Source organism: Hylaeus anthracinus, unplaced genomic scaffold (assembly GCF_026225885.1).
Source record: "Hylaeus anthracinus isolate JK02 unplaced genomic scaffold, UHH_iyHylAnth1.0_haploid 3, whole genome shotgun sequence".
NCBI lineage: Eukaryota > Metazoa > Arthropoda > Insecta > Hymenoptera > Colletidae > Hylaeus > Hylaeus anthracinus.
This window is the reverse complement of record NW_026535284.1, coordinates 10,071,993-10,090,289: the sequence shown is the minus strand read 5'-3', so window position 1 is coordinate 10,090,289 and position 18,297 is coordinate 10,071,993. Positions and strand designations below refer to the sequence as shown.

General features: G+C 32.3%; 4 protein-coding genes across 13 annotated transcripts; 2 read left to right on the top strand and 2 right to left on the bottom strand.

The window, feature by feature from the left end:
* LOC128893546 (bestrophin-4-like) lies at positions 1–7,246 on the bottom strand. Of its 7 annotated transcripts, none has more exons than XM_054154560.1 (12): positions 5,665–7,246; positions 5,287–5,469; positions 3,929–4,061; positions 3,526–3,829; positions 3,130–3,264; positions 2,814–2,980; positions 2,178–2,335; positions 1,873–2,103; positions 1,659–1,739; positions 1,448–1,599; positions 1,241–1,372; positions 1–1,152 (listed from the first exon to the last, which is right to left on the bottom strand). In XM_054154560.1, exons 4-12 carry the CDS (start codon positions 3,702–3,704, stop codon positions 378–380), a joined length of 2,010 nt encoding a protein of 669 aa, XP_054010535.1. In that variant the 5' UTR covers positions 3,705–3,829; positions 3,929–4,061; positions 5,287–5,469; positions 5,665–7,246; the 3' UTR covers positions 1–377. The 7 variants fall into 7 exon arrangements, with proteins under 7 accessions (XP_054010535.1, XP_054010536.1, XP_054010537.1 ...); XM_054154561.1 differs by having other exon boundaries at positions 5,327–5,469; XM_054154562.1 differs by having other exon boundaries at positions 5,287–5,440.
* A 229-nt stretch (positions 7,247–7,475) lies between these two features.
* On the top strand, positions 7,476–11,009 carry LOC128893540 (zinc finger protein 569-like). The gene is made up of 4 exons (XM_054154545.1): positions 7,476–7,861; positions 8,480–9,442; positions 9,523–10,047; positions 10,158–11,009. Exons 1-4 carry the CDS (start codon positions 7,706–7,708, stop codon positions 10,965–10,967), a joined length of 2,454 nt encoding a protein of 817 aa, XP_054010520.1. The 5' UTR covers positions 7,476–7,705; the 3' UTR covers positions 10,968–11,009.
* A 152-nt stretch (positions 11,010–11,161) lies between these two features.
* On the top strand, positions 11,162–14,526 carry LOC128893541 (RNA polymerase II-associated protein 3). Of its 4 annotated transcripts, XM_054154546.1 has the most exons (10): positions 11,162–11,706; positions 11,817–12,082; positions 12,144–12,275; positions 12,391–12,635; positions 12,733–12,943; positions 13,033–13,353; positions 13,414–13,623; positions 13,684–13,944; positions 14,027–14,219; positions 14,309–14,526. In XM_054154546.1, exons 2-10 carry the CDS (start codon positions 11,945–11,947, stop codon positions 14,401–14,403), a joined length of 1,806 nt encoding a protein of 601 aa, XP_054010521.1. In that variant the 5' UTR covers positions 11,162–11,706; positions 11,817–11,944; the 3' UTR covers positions 14,404–14,526. The 4 variants fall into 4 exon arrangements, with proteins under 4 accessions (XP_054010521.1, XP_054010523.1, XP_054010524.1 ...); XM_054154548.1 differs by having other exon boundaries at positions 11,162–12,082; XM_054154549.1 differs by lacking the exon at positions 14,309–14,526 and having other exon boundaries at positions 14,017–14,213.
* Positions 14,527–14,624: 98 nt separating this feature from the next.
* LOC128893542 (TRAF3-interacting protein 1) lies at positions 14,625–17,460 on the bottom strand. Its single transcript, XM_054154551.1, has 10 exons — positions 17,067–17,460; positions 16,861–16,978; positions 16,665–16,777; positions 16,320–16,583; positions 15,844–16,253; positions 15,525–15,629; positions 15,209–15,452; positions 15,001–15,120; positions 14,839–14,924; positions 14,625–14,775 (listed from the first exon to the last, which is right to left on the bottom strand). The coding sequence occupies exons 1-10, from the start codon at positions 17,199–17,201 to the stop codon at positions 14,625–14,627; spliced, it is 1,746 nt and encodes a 581-aa protein (XP_054010526.1). The 5' UTR covers positions 17,202–17,460.
* Positions 17,461–18,297: the final 837 nt, after the last annotated feature.

Here is an 18,297-nt window from a genome sequence, read left to right as displayed (position 1 = left end):
AAACTATTTCTTTAATTATTTTACATCAAATATATATGTGTAATAGATTGAAGGATTGGCTTGTATAGATTAACGTGCACGTGCATTGAATGTTGATACAGTGTTTAATCTAAACATATATAATGTTTATTAATATATCAATATATATTCTGAATAGATGATTACAACATTTGAACAATATCTTATGTATGGTTTAATGTTTAATCATCAATCATTCTAACTTATACCTGTCATAATAGCTGTACATATATAATGAACAAGATTCGTATGAAATGTGTGATAACATCGTGTCATTGAACAACAAATGGCAATACATTCCCATCCTTTTACATTTTCTACACTTGATAATTGCTATCACATGTATACATTTTCAATTTTTAGTCTTGTGTCCCTTTATCAGTGGAATTAATATCATCATCACGTTTGTCTTTGATTGTATCTTCGGAATCCCTCTCTAAATGTTTCAAATTCGGCGAGCTCCTCGTTTGACACAAGACTTCTTCAACAGGTGATGGAGCCTCGTATGATGTTCTTCTGTGTAGTGGTTTCATAATTTGTTTCCATTGAATGCCTTTCTTTTTAGTAACTTCCATTGACTTATGCCTCCTCACAAGAAACTTAGGACTCTTCAACCGCGGTGTAGGTTGTACTAAAGTTGGTACGTTTGTTTCTGGGAGTTGTAAATGAGACGCACCGACATGATGACACTCAGACTGACACGTGTCCGAATGAGGACTGTCATTTGTGTTCGTATCAATATCAGGTGGATGATCTGCAATTAAAACATCTAACGAGGGTGGACACAGAGCACTTGGTCTGTATTCTTTCCATGGGCTAATGTCACCAGCATACACTATAGGCGTATCTACGATTTGTCTCATTGGTCTTGACACGTTAGACGTACTAGACGAGGGTTGTAGAATGACCTTGGGACTTTTTGTCACTGTAAAAAATGGTTTTCTAGTCAGATCGATCCGTGACGTCGAATGTTTCGTTAAAGATGAAAACTTCTTCATAGCTCCTGTTATAACTCCAGTTCCCTGATCCACTTGGTCGTGTCGCGTTAATGGTTCTTGAATATCAAATTGTAAAATTGTCTCAGGACAACTTTGATCAGTCTTCGTAGGTGTATCAGGGTGCTGGCTGATCTGGCTGAAACAAACGAAACTAACTTAATAAAGTTTCATTGTATGAAACGTTTATCTTTATTTAATTGTACAATTATTTTAAATAGTTTTACCCCGTGTTGCACGGCAGGGTATCATTGTGAGTAGCTAAACTTATATTTGATGTATGAAGTGACTGCTTTACAACTTCCTCGTCTTCTTCTATAACATCTGGTAGGAACATGGTTTGCTTATCTTCGGGAATTCTGTAATCGTGCAATAATAGTAATTAGAATAATATGAAATAGTAATATAAAGAATCATTATTTAATAGTACTAACGTCATATTTGCCACGCTACCACGGTATGTTTTCTTTTTATAAGCAGCAGCTGCCTCTGTGTATGGTAGAATCAAATTTTCATCGTCGAAGTACATGTCTTTCACCAACGGTGGACATCGATTCATGAGAGTATCCACTCCAAGATACGATACCTAAATTTATATGAAAATAAGAAAGTATTCAATAATTTGAATTATCTTATTTTGGTTACCTTAGTGTGACGATCGATTATCCAATTTAATTCAAAGTCCTCGTCATCATCACCAAAGGGATTAATTAATTGTTCAGCTACCTGTTAAAATACGATACAATTCTTTAATCATTGACAAATTTTATATTTGTACCAGACTTTCTTTATTTCACTGACAAGTCAGTAAAAACTTGGTTTTCAACTATTACTTCTGTACATTATAATAAGACAATACCTTTAGCAATCCAACAAAGAAGAAGAATTGCAAAATTGTGAAAATGGGTATATAAACATCGATCTGCAATTGGAATTGTTTTTCTTGGCCATCAATGTGTTGGCGAGCTAGTAAAGCAACGGCAAAGAAACTATATGTTGCCAGTGTCACTACTTGTGTGTAAACTAATGGAATAGATATCCAATCAAAACTCCATAGGAGGCCACATTTTGTGCGAAATTCATTAAATTCCTGTAATAGTCGTTGATTTTTAAGTTTTTGTATTTAACCTGATGTATATCATTTGCATGCAACAAACATAATACCTCCATAATTAATTTTAATCCCTGATGGTCAGGAATTCTTTGCTTTTGACGTGCTTCTTTTAGAAGATTGATGAACCAGGTGCAAGGGATCCAATAAGTGTTGAACTCTGAACTTGGTACAGCCAAAAACAATTCCAATTCTAATGATGTCATAAATCCTGTAAGATATTACGAATATATTAATAATTACAGTATTAGTAGTAATTCTACTGATTCTGAATTTTTTTAAATTAGTGCAACACTATATAAAGGAAGATAAATAAGTTTCATAGGATTTATGTATTAATTATAGTTTGACTATGGTTAATATTATGTGAATTTTAACAAATTTTCCTGTTACGCGTACTTAACATACAACAAAAATAATAAAAAAATTGTGATTAAGGTATACCCAATGTGCAGTCTTTTAAGGTGCAAGATATTCATCTTAAAAATGAGCTTTGTGTCGCAATTTTATATCATCGTATCCATCAATTTATCATAGGCCTTGCCCTTATAAAATTTACTTCCTTCGACTTGAGTAAATGAAACGCGTCCTCTTTGGACGCGTGCTATGAGTTAAAATTAGTATGTCTATGTTAGAAGAAACCTTGCTGTAATTAGAGTTTTTATTTTAATATATATAAAATAATTTACCAAACTCAACAACGTGTTCGAGCGTAGGAAATCGTTTTTTCACTGCCGAACTGATTGATCGTAAAACGAGTATTAAGGAAAGATTTAAATAACGCATGAGCGCTCTTCGAAGTATACGACTATATTCATCGTTCCCCGTAACGTATAACGCAATTAAATGCATCACTCTGCAAAAACATATTTTTATTATCAAATGTTGCGTCAGGTGATCACGTAGTGGGTCAAAAAAGTTAGTGGATATTCAAGAGATAACTGCCATCTTCAAAAAAATTAGGGCAGATGCTTTGTTGATTTACTATACGTTTTTGAAACTCACTTGTCCGGCCAAGGTATCGCTTGGTATTGTTGCCACCACCTTTGTGCAATGTAGGACACATAGAATCCAAGGACGAAACTTAATGGAATTAAATTAATAAATTTGTCGCAGTAAATAACAATTTGTTCAAAGTTCCTGAAAGAAGTGTGCTTGAAAGTATCATTCACTTTTTAAGTTCACTCTTGTCTTTAATTTACCTATTAACTAGTGATGGTTCGTGTATTTCTATTTTAAAATTCTATTAATTATGTATTAACGAGTAAACTCAGAAATTGAAACTGTACCAGACTTATACTAACATTAAAAAAGTTGATGAATTTCTGTTGTATTTAAGATTCGATTCCATCACTGTTAATTGGATTTACATTTAGTAACTATACTGTATAAATTGCGAACTTTTTTTGTTTGGAAGTAAGTATTTGCCGGTAAATGGTAGATAGTGCAGCGAAAAGGAATAAAAACAGCAATAGTTCTTTATAGATGAGTTTGTAGAGTGAACCTTTCCACATGAACAGGAGTCTGGTGAATCCACCTCTTGTGGAGTTAGCGATTTGAGACTGGTACGAGACCGTCATCTTTTCTTTACTCGATACTTATCAGCTTTGTAATGAAAGTTCAGTTTAGAACAAAGTCGTAACTTTGTTGTAAGAACAATAGTTTCTTCCTTTTCATTGTTATTGGAAACTTCACCTTAAGAAACCTGATGATAAAGTCGATTCGTTATGAGTTGCGATTTTTCTAAGAATGTATTACTACTAATTAGGTAAAGAATAAGCTGAAAGCTTAGTATTGATGATACCTGGAGCACAGTGGAATGAAAATGTCGTAGAGTAAGACATTGTTTCGGTTTAATAGAAGAGATTGAACGATTGAATTATCGGCAATGTTTTCTTTGGCAAATGGTTCGTTATTTTGAAGTCCATTGTATATACCTATAAATAGATGTAAGTAAAATTAATTTCTTACATAAATTGTTTAAAGATTGTCTAAAGGTTTTTATAAAATTGTAAATAGTTCTGACGTTAGAATTCAGAATTTGGACGATTTGTCTACCAGTGTGAGACATAGAAAAATAACACAGTTATTAGGTCGCGAAGAAAATGTCATTGTTAAGAAAAGAGTAATCGTTGGGGCGGTAGCTGCAGGTTTTCTTGGTCCATGCACCGTAAATAATGCCGAGTTGTTTGGGAGTCCCGCCAAAATTCATCGAAACAGTTAAATATAACTTTAGATACTCGAATAACTTACAACTGACTAAACATGCAATCTGTGTGAAGTTCTTAAGCATTCAATTGAAACATCAGATTGATAAGGGAACCTACAGTTGAATGATATCTCATTCCAATGACCATTTGTCTATACAATTTGTAGAACAAATTACTGTCGATTAATTTGATATTTTTAATACGCTTATATGTTTCGAAATTGTTATTTGTGCATGTTAAGAATGTTTCGTTTGATTTCCTATTGTAAATTCGGTCGCCTTCTTAATGTTATTGCATTTGTGAATCATTAATGTCTTGGCCTGAGTATTATTTTGCTGCAAGTGTCGCGAATGTATATATATCGTATGACATGTGTGCGAAGGGTCATTATTGTGTCTAACAGATTGTCTGATGGCCACAGGATGCTCCTCGAGCAGTCTAAAAATATGTTAGACAGAAGTATGCGACATTGGCCTAACTTCGAAATGCTTCCGTTCAGATTTTAGTGTAATATCATAGCCTAAGTCAGTTTGAACTACTTTAAAGCGGTTTCTTCTGTGTAGAAATTATTTTAAGCGTCTACACAAATAATAAAATAATTTTCGAAAGGCACAAAGCAAAAGAAAAGAAATTTATAAAACGCATGGTGCGAAAAGTAAACAAGCTATTTAACTATAGATTTGTATAAACGATGAATGAAATATTTTAATTTATACTGCGCATACAGCTTAATAACATTACCTGTAGTTTGCTTTCTGTGACATTCCATGAAGGATCACAAAATAAATCTATTATTAGCGCTTCAGTTCGCGACTTTATAAAATTAGATATTATCATAATCGTTCAGCAATGTGCAATAAGATTATAACACTCAAAATCAATGTACCACGCATGTATTATTATCATTCGATAATATTTAAATTAGTAGGCAATGGAAATTTAACACACTTACAACTTTTTCGGTGTTAAATTTTGGTTACAGAAATACACACACGTCGTATACAGAGCTGGATTAAAGCATGGGCTTTAGGAGACTCCTCCAGATGATGGACTTTCAGAGATTGAAAGAACAATTATTTCAAGTAATCGTATAATGCTCAAAATAGCTGTAACCATTGATATTTTGAGTGAAGATCTATTAGGCATGTACAATACAAGTCATTTAGAAAAGTTGAATTAGAATACAAGTATTCTGAAATATCTATATACGAAATTGTTAAATTAATATACTGTATATACTTTTGCAGTAAACGTACAACATCAAAAGGAAACGCTGTACTGTGTAGATACATGTACATATATTCATTTTGTACATGTATGTTATACATACATTCTCGCAGTACATGCAGGTCTGCATGAAGTCCAGTAGTCTACAAAACCTTAATTCGGCGCTGGCCGTGTACGAAAAGTTGTATGCAGTTATAGTTAATCATGTTCGCTAAACGCCCATGGGCGTTCGCTGTACACGATACATTGATTCACTGACCGCTCGTAACTTCAAGTCCACAGCATTCAAAGGGTTAAATTCTTGTTTTCAAACTAATTATAAAGTAGGCAATATAATCGACACATTAACACGATGCTTTGTCACAGTTGTGTTATAGTTACAAGTTAATATTTATGCATCGCATCACCGTCCCCATGAGACTGTTTACTGTAAACATTTCGCTGGACGTAAGCACAGGTATGCACTCGTAGCTTGTTAGCGGCAAACTGCTTTGCTGAGAACATCCGCATCGTCATTGCGAATGTTAACATTGAAGCTGGTCAATTTCGATTCAATGGCAATTGCCCAAATCTAAAAGGGTTCGAATGTCAAGCTCGTTTACGGACACCGAGAATCCACACCTACGATCTATCCTATCTTCGAATCTCGTAAAAAAGCACAATTTTTTCTTTACTTACAATTAAATAATGTTATCTGAGTGTTGGCGGAGCAACGAAACTTTTGTATGAAAAAAATGTGGCTGATATATGTGGTGTGAATACTTCGATATTTTCATCGGGGGAAGATATGAATACATTGGTAATTAGTAATTGCAGATATCAATCGTTTCGTTGTATTCTTGTGTTCTAATGTGATGTTTAATTGTCGCTTCCGTTTAGTTTTCAAGATCAGTTATTATAAATCTTGAGTTTTACTATGAATTCACGTAGTCACGAGTAAAGTTTCAACGCACGCGAACGCCGGGTTGCCGACTGCCAGGGTTGAGAGTTGGGTTGCCCATTATCAGGGGCTATTAAATAAGAAATATGAACAGGCAATTATTGTTTACTTTTAATACAGAATTATTTATTTATCGTTATTGTCTTATAAATAGAATTACAAGTTCCTATGAATAGTCTCCTAGTAATAAGTTTCCCAGGTACATATTCAAATTTATTGTATAATTATAAAATATCCATAAAAGATATCTATTTTTATATCGTTAAGTAGTTCTTAGTGCAATATAGGTACAATTACAGTGTTGTAAATATGATTCAGGTGTACCTGAAACTTTAAATAATTAACAACTACAACAACAATAAAATGAATTCAGTCTATTCACCACTAGATGGCTATCCATGTAAGAGACAAAATTTGAACAATCAGTTTGAACTAACAATATTTTTCGCATGCTTAACTAATTAATTTGCCACAGAATTATTAAATAATCGAAACAGGGACCTTTACGCTGATTTCTTGTTTAACGTATACATTTTACGCATCTGACTTTTTTGTCTCGTAATTTTTGAAATACATGTGCAGTATAAATGTATACACTTTCGAAATTTTATGAATAGATGCAATAGTTAATAACGATATAGATCGAGAATATTATTTATTGAATGCAAGGAATCGTAAGGAATATTTGAATGTAATACGAACGATTTATTAATATTTGTTATGCAATATGAATAGAAGTTAGGAAAAAAGAGAGAAAATACACAACTAAAAAAGAATTCATAAAGTTAAGAAACAATCGAAAACTGAGTAATAAAAACATCTCTTTATCTGATCCCTCAACTTATTTTGTTCTGTATTGTATCTCTAAACGCAGTTGCAAAAGCAAATAGAAATTGATGTTAATTTCACTTTCTAGATATTCTATAACTGATTTGCATTAATTCATCATATCAATTCTGCTTATTTGTATATTCATATTAATTGTTTCATCGTATTTCTTTACAACACAACTCGAATATCGATTTTTATCTGAAATTTCAATCATGTATTAGTTATCAGATTGCATTGTAATATTCTTTGATAAGTTTGATCAAAGTTAAATTTCAATAATTGCAAATGCATTGAGCATGAAAAATGTCAAAAACATCTTCGGTTTGCGAGAAGGGAAGGTGGAGTCTGACGCTTGATTTCCAAATGCATTAAAATGGAAGTTTCAAAAAACGAGCAGTTAGCTGAAACGTACGAGAAGATTTATGGAGATGAATGTCGTATTTGTTTAAAAAGGGCTGTAGAAATTTGTGAACTATTTCGAAATGGGGACGCTATCCTCCGTAAACTTATGGCCGTTGCTTCCGTACAGGTTAGTTTGCCACTCTTTGTACGATAACACGAAAAACAAATTTTCATCTATTTAAATTGTTTCTGTTGTATTTTCTTCAAAATTTAATGTATATTCTTTGTAACTTTTGAAGAGGTTTTTAGGATTGGTGTGATCTATCCTGTTAATTCCAAATGACTGAAGCCAACAAGAATGGATAGAAACTAGTTGCATATTTTGAAAAGATACAACAATTAAAACTCACAGTGTTTACAACAAGTTTAACATTCTGCGCTTGGATTTCTTCAACAGTTCAGTCATATGCCAACTATTTATATGATACACTATAAACAAAATTTTTGTTGTTATCACTTTCTACTTTATTCAATAACAATCGTTTGTAATAAGAATCTCTAGAGAATCTTTAGTAGAAATTCTTCCAAATTCAAACATAGAATATTAAACTTAATATAATAATACTTTTACCTTCAGAACTCGTTTACATACTTATGCTCATATATATTAAAATCGTTAATAAGTTGAAGATAATGCTTAAAGTAATATATTCAATTTACAATGACAAAAATACTAGTAGGTCTTTCATATTACTAAATTTTCTCAATTTTTTTTAATAAAATGATATATATTCCTGATTTTTAGGTAGAAGAAGGAGATGGATTACCCCCAGTGATTTGTTTGCCTTGTAATCAACGTTTGGATGCATCTTATAATTTTAAATGTCAGATACAAAATTCGGATGAAAAGTTGCGTCAACTTCTCAAATTCAAGTCTCCTTCCAATGATTCTGTTAGCAGTGAAAGCATAGTCAAAGCTATAATTGCTGACGTGATATCTAGTGTAATATCCTCTGAAAAGGAAAACAATGAAAGGCAAGAAATTTGTTCTACAAATTTCTGTCCCGACAACTTTTGTTTTACAAAAGATGAAACTCCTTTCTGCTTAAACTCAGAAAGGAACTTATTTTGTTATGAGAGAGAATCACAGAGTCAATTAAGTAATGCAGAACAAAAGCAACACATGGAAAATATTACTGTTTATAAAAACTTGTTAGAGGATTCTGTGAAACAAATTAACTCTGTTAAACAAGAAGAATTGTCTCTATTTGATGAACACATGGTCCACAATAAAGTAATAGATCCTGTGAGACAAATTAATTCGATTAAGGAAGAAGAATTATCTTTATTCAATGAACACGTAGAGCAAAATAAAAATGTTTTATTTAATAGTGATGTAAATAACATTGAAATATCAGACAATACACATATTTTAGAAGAGCCATCAAGAACAGATGGTACACAAGATGACGAAGAAAAGCCTTTGATATCACGTACAACTAGATTACACTGTACACAGTGTATTAAATCCTTCCGTACGAAAGTAGCGTTACAGAGGCATGCTAGCGTACATAAACGAAAAACTAAGTTACGATACGTTTGCTACATTTGCGATAAACAGTATGCAACTCTTGCAAAAGTGAAAAATCATGTTGCTATGTGTCATGAGGCACACGACAGGAAGGAAAATATTCAAGATAAGAGAATCAGTTATGAACAAGACAAAGGAATAGCAAGCATAAAAGATAAAAGAAATAATAATGCTAGAGTAAGTGTATATTAAATACTTTGTTTTTAGTTTGATTTGTTACTTTTCAACTTAACAGCGCAATTATTTGTGTATTTTAGGAAAAAAGAGTAAAAATGCAAAAAAATGACGAGTCTTCAAAGGAACAACGAAAAAGTTTAAAATTTACGTGTAAAGTATGTTCGAAACAATTTACCTATCAGAAATCTTTTGTAACACATGCTAAAAGTCATCCAGAGTATAAAGAAGAACTAGTTGATTCCTATCAGTATCCAGTGAAAGAGAGGTCTGTAGAAACTGTTGAAGAAGAAGAAGATGAAGAAGAAGAAGAAAATGAAGAAGAAGACGAAGATGACGAGGATGAAAATCTTCCCACTGAGAGTCTACAGTGTACTCAATGTGGAAAATTATTTGCTACAAAGAGAAATCTCAAGAGGCATCTTTCTACGCATAGTGGATTAAAGTATACTTGTGGGACTTGTGGTAAAGGATTTTCAAGAGTAGATAAGTTAAAAGACCATGAACAATCAAAACATAAGGCTGAAATATTTGAAAGCTCTGATTTAGATGATAGGGATGACATGGACAGTATAAACAGGGGAGATTGTTTAGAGAGGAGAAAAAAAGTAAGTAATTTGAAATTATTGTATAATCTATTATGAATGAGTTTCTGTTAGAGATATTTCTTAATTCCAATTTTTTAAAGTAATTTTCACAGAATTGGAAACTGTTTTAGGATTCCTACAACAGACCACACAAATGTGCAATGTGCCCCAAATCATTTGCGCAGGCTCAGTCTCTAGCAAATCACATGGAACGTCATTCGCGAGTCAAAGAAACTCAAAAGAGGTTCCTTTGTGAAGTTTGCAGCAAATGCTTTGCACAGAGTGGCTCTCTTGTTGCACACATGCGTACACATACTGGAGTCAAACCATATGTTTGTAACGTATGCAGTAGAGCTTTTACAAAGAGCACTTATTTACAGTTGCACCTGCGTACGCATAGCGGGGAAAAGCCTTACATTTGTCAGTATTGCAGCAGAGCCTTCGCCCGTGCAAATACATTGGCGCGACACATAACGATGCACACAGGAGAAGCGAAATATCATTGTAATATTTGTACAAAGTCGTTTAGAAGACTGACCTCGTTAAATGAACACACGTACACGCACACTGGCCAAAGACCATACGCGTGCAAAATTTGTACAAAGAGATATAATAATGCTGGATCACTTTACGCGCATAGAAAGAAATGTAAGGCGCAGCAGATATCTAATACTGGATTTACGGTTACCGTGGAAAATCCTATACAGGCACAGGATGTAAATATCCCACAAGTCTTGATTTATTCGCAAAGAAAGTTGGTGGAGGACACAAACGTTGGACAAGTTCCGCCTCAACCGCAATATATGATCGCGAATGTGCACAATCAAAAGAGTTTGGAAGCGAATATTATTCAACCGTTTACGGTGGAAGACCCAAATGTTTATACGATTAATTCAAAGCAATTTAAGAACCCCTATTATACAATTTATCCAAATATGTAAGATAATAACGTATGCGGAAGAATAAGAATGTCTTTTCTAGAACTGCTAGTGTTTTTTGACTTTTCTTTAAAGAGTGATAAATATAAATGTGAAAGTAAGGAGTAGATAATTTAAGGTAAGTGCTGGAATAAAAAATATGTACAAGGAAAATTTAATACATGAAAGAAGAGTGAAAAATAATTGTAATGAATCTCCTCAAAGTAGAATATAATGATATGCACAAATCAGAATGTTTTAATTAATTAGGACGTTGACTACATCTTTAAAGGTATACATGTAGTAAATTAAAGAATCGATTTATCGCTCTGTATATTTCTTTTGCAGATTATCGTGCATGCGTATTAAATATATGATATCAAAATCAACATTAAGAAATACTGACTAGTTCCTTTTTTTTCAAGTATTATTATACTTGACCCGATAGCATTGCAATATACAGTTCTTGATACAATTTTTCTTGTCTCTAATGAAACATTCAAATGTCATACCAATTTCAATTAATTCAAATTTTTTCCGCTATGTGGCACAAGTATTAGAAATTGTATTTCAAAATTTTCCGAATCCTCTGTATATGTATAAATAAAATCAATTAGTATTTATAGCAAATATTGGCAAGTGTTAGCAGTAAAGTGTAAACTGAGAGAAAAACAAAAAGTTTCTGCAATACGTTAAAAGTTCAAGATTGTATATTTATGACACATTGTACATAGAAACATCATTTTCCGACACAACGAACTGAGTAAGCTTCTCGAAGTATTCATAATTTTGTTAATACAATATGATATACGATATATACAGATGAAGTAAACGTTTTATTCTCTTATGTAACTGAATATTTTATCGAAGCAGACTGTAAATGTTAGAAATATTGTTCACTTACAATTTCTGAAGAAAATAACCTAACAAAAAGGCGCAACATAACCTAATTTGACAAGCGACGTTATAGTTTGCTTTATCTTAAATAAAATTTAAGCAACATGGATAAATCAATTTTTATGCAAAAGCAAGTGAAAGACAATGCAGAAGATTTACAAAAAGAATTTCTTGATATGAAAAATTGGGAACAACAAATGAAAAGTAAAGATGAAGAGCTAAGGAAAGAAATGTATGGCGAGGTATGTATTATCAGCAAAAATTGTTCTATATTTCATTTTAATAAGAAGTATATTTTTACAGGCATCTTTACCACCAATAAGAAGCAAAAATAGAAGTAAAACAAAAGTTGTTCCTACAAAACAAAATGGATCTAATATTAAATCTAAAAGAATTAAATCATATGATCATTCTGCTTGGGATAAATTTGATGCAGTAAGGTTTATTTATTATACTTTACAATTTATGGAGTATATGCATCTGTCTGAAAAAGCAACACATTATTTTAATAACTAGACAGAAAGTAGTAATTACATATAATGTTATATAGGATGAGGCATGTAAAAATATAGATAAAGCAGAGCAATCAAATGATTCAGAGGATGAAATAATGTCTAAAGAAGAATTAGAAAAGGCACATAGAATGGCAGTAAAATATAAAAATCAGGGCAATATTTTTGTACAGCAACAAAAATGGGTCGAAGCAATTGGAAGTTATAATCAGGCTATTAAAACTTTTCCATATGATGCTGTGTTTTATGCAAATCGTGCACTTTGTCAATTAAAATTAGATAAGTAAGTATTCCTTTTTTAACATAGCATGTAGACAATTTGTTGAATTTTGAATGCAAGCTAAAATAAAAGTTTAAGAATGAACCATATATTTTTGTAGCTTATGTTCTGCTGAATCAGATTGTTCAGCAGCAATACAATTGGATGAAACTTACGTAAAAGCTTACCATAGGAGAGCAACAGCTAGAATGAATTTAAAACAGTACAAAGAAGCCAAACAAGACTTGGAAAAAGTTTTAAAATTAGAACCTTCTAATAAAGAAGCAAAGCTGCTACTTGCACAAATTGAGAGCAAGATACAAGCTTCCAGTGTAAGTAATAAACAAAGAAGAAATAAATTCATTGTAGTATATAGTTGAATTATGAAATGTGTATCGTCTAATAATGTCACTTTATATAGTCAGCTAGTACATCGAAAGAGAATACAGAGAAATTATCTGAGAAATCTTCAGTTGAAAAACTGATTGGTGAAAAAATGTGGTCCAGTACTAAATCAAGTACTAAAACAACAAATATTAAAGATGTCAAAGACAGTAAAGAGGGTGAAAAGGATGAGAATAGCAAGGATCTGAAACACATTGAGGAAGATACAATAGTTAACATACAAAATACTACTATGAAATATAAAGAAAGAGATCCACGTATTCCTGATTGGTTACCAGAAAAAGATGATGTTGCTGTGATAGAACCTGTTAAAAGACCACCTCACTTACGTTCAAAGGTTAGATTACAAAATCAAAAATTGATCTTTATGGATGTTTAAAGTGCTCGTTATTTACAGAAGTCGCTACTAAGAATACCAGTTGAAGAAGTCGAATTTAGTACTATTCAATACTGCTGTACCAGCAAAGAAACAGCATGTAATGAATACAAACCTGTACAGTTAAAGAAAATTTGTGGAAATGATACATATATTCCTATTTGTTTACCCGAGAAAGATGATGTTGCTGTAATAGAACCTGTTAAAAGGCCACCTCATTTACTTTCAAAAGTAAGATTACATAATTAGCAACTGTTTATTACGAATGCTTCAAATGCACATTATTTACAGGATTCTCTAACAAAAATATCAGTTGAAGAAGTAGAATTTAGTACTATTCATAACAAAGAACGAACAACGTCTAACAAACGTAAACCAGTACAGTTGGAGAAAATTAGCAAAGATGATAATTTTAAGATTGAGAGTTGTATTAAAGTTTCTGAATCTGTAGAAAATGTTAATAATATTCCTCCAGTTCCTAGAACAGCTGTACAGTTTGTAACAAATTGGAAGACGAACAAATCGTCAGAATTTAGATACAAGTATTTAAAGGTAAAAATTCAGTGGCCACTGCTAACATTTTGTAATATTATAGTTATATATCTTTTAATACAATTGAATAAGTGGATTTCAGCAATTACCCAGGAACAGTTTGCCCCTAATATTTCAAAACTCTATGGAATCTGATATCTTCAGTGAAATATTAGAAGTTTTAAAGTTAGAATTTATAAAAAGAAGGGAGTCCATATACCCTTATTTAAAAGATCTTAGTGAAGTTAAGCGGTTTAGAGCTCTTATTATGTTTATTAGCAACGATGAAAAAAGAAGTAGGTATTATTCCATTATAATACTTTAAAATAATAATAATAATAATAATAATAATACTTTCTTTACATTATTTATTCTGAATGTCTAGGTTTAAAAGACTTTTTTGAATATTGCAAAGTAGTTGAGAATATATCTTTTGAAGAAATTGAAGCTTTGCAAGAAAACTATGAAATCTCAAAATAAATTGACGATATGCAGTTAAGTTTGAAAACATATGTTTAAGTTATAAAAAGATTGCGTAAGTTAGGTATTTTGTACGTATATTTCTATTTACAAACAAACAAATAAATAAGATTATTCTAATGACATTGTAATTGTTTATATTACAGTGTATGTTATATGTATAGTTTATTATTTTACATATGTACAATATGTAGATAGTAGCTTGAAAAAAAGTCGTGCATTTAAACATGACCATTTAATAACGTTTGTATCCTTTGATCATTCTTCATTATTTGTGATTTTGCCTGGCATATTTTATCTAACTGCATTTCCATATTATGATCGATTTCTTTCAATGTCTCCTTCATAGGTTCGATTAATTCTTGTGTTTTTCTAGAAACATCTAAAGTTATTGTATACACAATACACAGATTTTAGTCATTGGGAAGAACTTACATTTTTTCTATTTTTAATTGTTCGTTAACTTGCTGGTACTGATTTCTCCATTCCAGTAACTCTTTTTGCATGATTTCTACATCTTCCTATGAACAGTGATATAATCTTTCAGTATAGGCATAGCAATATAATGTTAAGTAATGTAGAGTAAAAACAGTGCACCTGAAAGTAATCTAACAATTTTCCAAGTGGATTTGTTGCACGAGTCAAAGTTTGAATCGTATTACGAAGTTTATCAATTTCCTTTGAAACTACGTCACGCTTCGAATTTGTATCCCATGCCTAATAACAAGCTTATATTTTATATAGGAATTTCATTCAAATTAAATGAATTAAATAATAACTTGCAAATTAATTTAAATGTCCTTACGATATTTGTCTTTTTAGGCATCACGTCTATATTTTCATTATTAACCAGTTCTTTCTGTGTTTCCAATATTTGAGCAACAAGATGTCCATGTTCTTGTGTTAACTGTTCATCAACTTTATAGGTACTATTATCGTCTAAAGAATCTCCACCGCTTCCTCTAGTTTCCATGACTACCATATCCTCCGCGTCATCTTCTTTAGTATCAGAATTTTCTACAATGACGCTAATATTTCCCATAGGTGTCCTAGGAGGTTTTAATGGTATAATACTTTCACTAATAGTTTTGATAGAAGAATACATTTGCCATGATTCTTACATTATTTCTTCGTTAATAATCAATTCTTGTTTCCCTCGTATCCTAGGTGCTGCAGGCCTAGCACTAATGGGTCTTGCACTAGGTGGACGTAAAGAGGTTCTTGGTCTGAAAGTACCAAGTTGTAATATGATATTATAAAATGTTTGTTTCTTAACCGTTTGAGTCCCAGAGGGTATTCAAAAAACACTGTCGAAGAATCCCAATTAGCGTAACCGCGCTTTCTCTGAATGAGTACTGGGTTTTCTCGATAAAATCTCAACAGCGTGATCGCGCTGCTTGGAACTTAAACGGTTAATGGATAAAATGAACTAAGATATACCTTATATCAATATTTTCTAATTGAGATTTTGGAGCCTCTGATGTTACATTGTCAGGTTTCTCTGTATTTTGAGAAGAAATTTCACTATTTATCATCTCATTGTCTTTATATTCTGTTTTCTCTTTACTTTCATTTATTTTATCACTTTCTATATTATTTGTATTTTTGGATTCCAGGAATACAGTATCTGGCATGTGATTTTGAGATTCGTCATGTTCACTAAGCATTGCTTGCTTTGATTTATTTTCAACTTCTTTATGTTTTTTGTTCTCATCTTCCTTTTTGTCTGTGCTTGCATTTACTTGCACAGGAGTTTTTTCAACCGAAGATATGGGAGGTGTGTTCTGTTTTGATTTAGCAGCCGAAGATTTTCTTCTGTGGCCAGATGAAGGTATTTTGTCTTGGAGTGACTAGAAGTTATACATTCAATTAAATTGTTAATCTTTATAATATAAATACGACATATTGTAATTTACCTCAGTTTGTGGTGTGCGTGTAACTTCAATATTTCTTTGAGCTTCTTGATTTTCATTTCTATGCGATTCTGATTCTTGTACAGTTGCACTAGAGATTCTTTTCTTTTGTTCTGTAGATTTTTCTTTGGCCGTTGTAATTCTTTTTTGAGGCACCTCTTTTGACGTTTTTCTTTCTCCTTTCTCCACTGATGATTTACCTCTCGAGGTTGATTTACTTTTCTGTAGATTCTTTTTATAGTGTTCAATGGCTTCTTCACTGCTAATCTGATTTACAAAATACTCATTTAATTTTTTGTTCTCTCTTTTTTACTACATTTTAAGTTACAATGTATCTACATATGTTACCTTTTTATCTAAAGCTTTTCCAATTGCTTGCAGTAACTCATTTGTTTTAGTTGGTTCCTGACCAGAAACGATCTTACTAGCTCTTACAGTTAAATTAGCGTTAGTAGTTAACTCTGAAAATATCGAGAGGCGCATATTAGTGAAAAGAAATGTATTGAACGTTTTGCATATCTATATAAGAGATGTTACAACTTACTGACAACGTCAATCAATTTTGTTAAATAAGCAAGTTTCGCCTCTTTATTTTTTATATTTTCAGAGTTTAATTCCTCTTCGGTAAATAAACCATCCAGGAAACCAGTTTCGTTTATGATCTACGGCAATATTATTTATTTATCAGTATACAAAAGTACACAAGCTTCTTTTAAAGTAAAAAACGAAATAGTGAGAATGATACATTACTGTAGATATAATGTCGTGGAGGAATCGAAACGGCGGTTTCCTTAGTAGTTTCTCAGTGAGTGGAGGCTTTTTAAAATACTTGCCAAGGACATCTTGCGTCTTTTTAATTACTTCCGGCTTCACGTCGTCTGCCATTGTTAATTACAACTGTAATGTGCGGCGAGCTTTTACTGCATATTTCTTAGAATCCTCGTGAGCTTTGTGTTGCATTTAGTGGTTGCATGGCAACGAGAATACGACCAAAGTACATATACAGTGGGCGTACAGTATAGGGTGAGGCATTTAAAGACAGGTCACTCTGCATAATTCAATTCTTATTACTTCATGTTTAGAATCATTATTCGTGGTCAAAGAAACAAATTATTAGAAATCTAACATGTATGTTTTTCTTAAATATTCCTAAGCATTAAGGATCAAGCTGTATCAAGCATCAAGCATTAAGGATCAACCTATATCAAGTATCAAGTATCAAGTATCAAGTATCAAGTATCAAGTATCAAGTATCAAGTATCAAGTATCAAGCATCAAGAAAAATATTTAAATATAGATAGTTAGATAATTCAATTATAGTTTGATTAGAGATAGCCATAGAATGAATGAGAATTAAATTTCTCTGGTGCAATAGAGAACCTATACTACACAGTGTGATATTTTCGAATGCATTCAGGCTGCTAAAGCCAGATATAAATTGCTGTACGCCGAGGCATTAGCGTTTTATAGTGCATTAATTAGTCTGCTCGCGACGAGAAGGCGGATAAAAAAGTTTTACAACGTTGTAAATGCAAAAGAGAGCTTGCGTCGCGATCCGCTATTTAATTCCTTCTTCATTTTACACGGTCCGACGTTTTACTGTGCGTTATGGAGCACATATACCTAGATTATACACGCTGTGGTCCCCGTGTGATACACTTGGACCGAATCGTTTATGGCATTGCCACGTTCGTCGCCTTGATGCTCCATGTGTGCTTTATTGCCATTGCTTTATTAGGCTTTCGTTTAATTGCACAGGTTTAATGGCCGAGCTTGGAATACTTCCAGCTCGAGTTATGGGATAATCGCGCTTTCGAACGACCTTGGGCCCTTGTCTTAACGTGGCCTCTTCATCTCTTCTCCTCTTCTTCTTGCACTTTACGACATGCCACGTTTGGAGACACCTCTTCGTGCCAGATGTTCCAAATGTTTGTAGTAATAAGGGCTGTCGATGTTTAGTAAATTAGGTTTAGATATATTG

Coding starts and splice junctions, on each gene's coding strand:
- LOC128893546 (XM_054154560.1), bottom strand. CDS start 3,704: ATGACGGTCTCGTACCAGTCTCAAATCGCTAACTCCACAAGAGGTGGA. Junction 3,265..3,525: donor CTTACTTCCAAACAAAAAAA/GTTCGCAATTTA, acceptor CACTTCTTTCAG/GAACTTTGAACAAATTGTTA. Junction 1,600..1,658: donor TAATCGATCGTCACACTAAG/GTAACCAAAATA, acceptor ATATAAATTTAG/GTATCGTATCTTGGAGTGGA.
- LOC128893540 (XM_054154545.1), top strand. CDS start 7,706: ATGGAAGTTTCAAAAAACGAGCAGTTAGCTGAAACGTACGAGAAGATT. Junction 9,443..9,522: donor AAAGAAATAATAATGCTAGA/GTAAGTGTATAT, acceptor TGTGTATTTTAG/GAAAAAAGAGTAAAAATGCA. Junction 10,048..10,157: donor GTTTAGAGAGGAGAAAAAAA/GTAAGTAATTTG, acceptor AAACTGTTTTAG/GATTCCTACAACAGACCACA.
- LOC128893541 (XM_054154546.1), top strand. CDS start 11,945: ATGGATAAATCAATTTTTATGCAAAAGCAAGTGAAAGACAATGCAGAA. Junction 12,636..12,732: donor TGTCAATTAAAATTAGATAA/GTAAGTATTCCT, acceptor ATATTTTTGTAG/CTTATGTTCTGCTGAATCAG. Junction 12,944..13,032: donor GCAAGATACAAGCTTCCAGT/GTAAGTAATAAA, acceptor CACTTTATATAG/TCAGCTAGTACATCGAAAGA.
- LOC128893542 (XM_054154551.1), bottom strand. CDS start 17,201: ATGGCAGACGACGTGAAGCCGGAAGTAATTAAAAAGACGCAAGATGTC. Junction 15,453..15,524: donor ATTATTAACGAAGAAATAAT/GTAAGAATCATG, acceptor AAAACCTCCTAG/GACACCTATGGGAAATATTA. Junction 14,925..15,000: donor AATTGTTAGATTACTTTCAG/GTGCACTGTTTT, acceptor CACTGTTCATAG/GAAGATGTAGAAATCATGCA.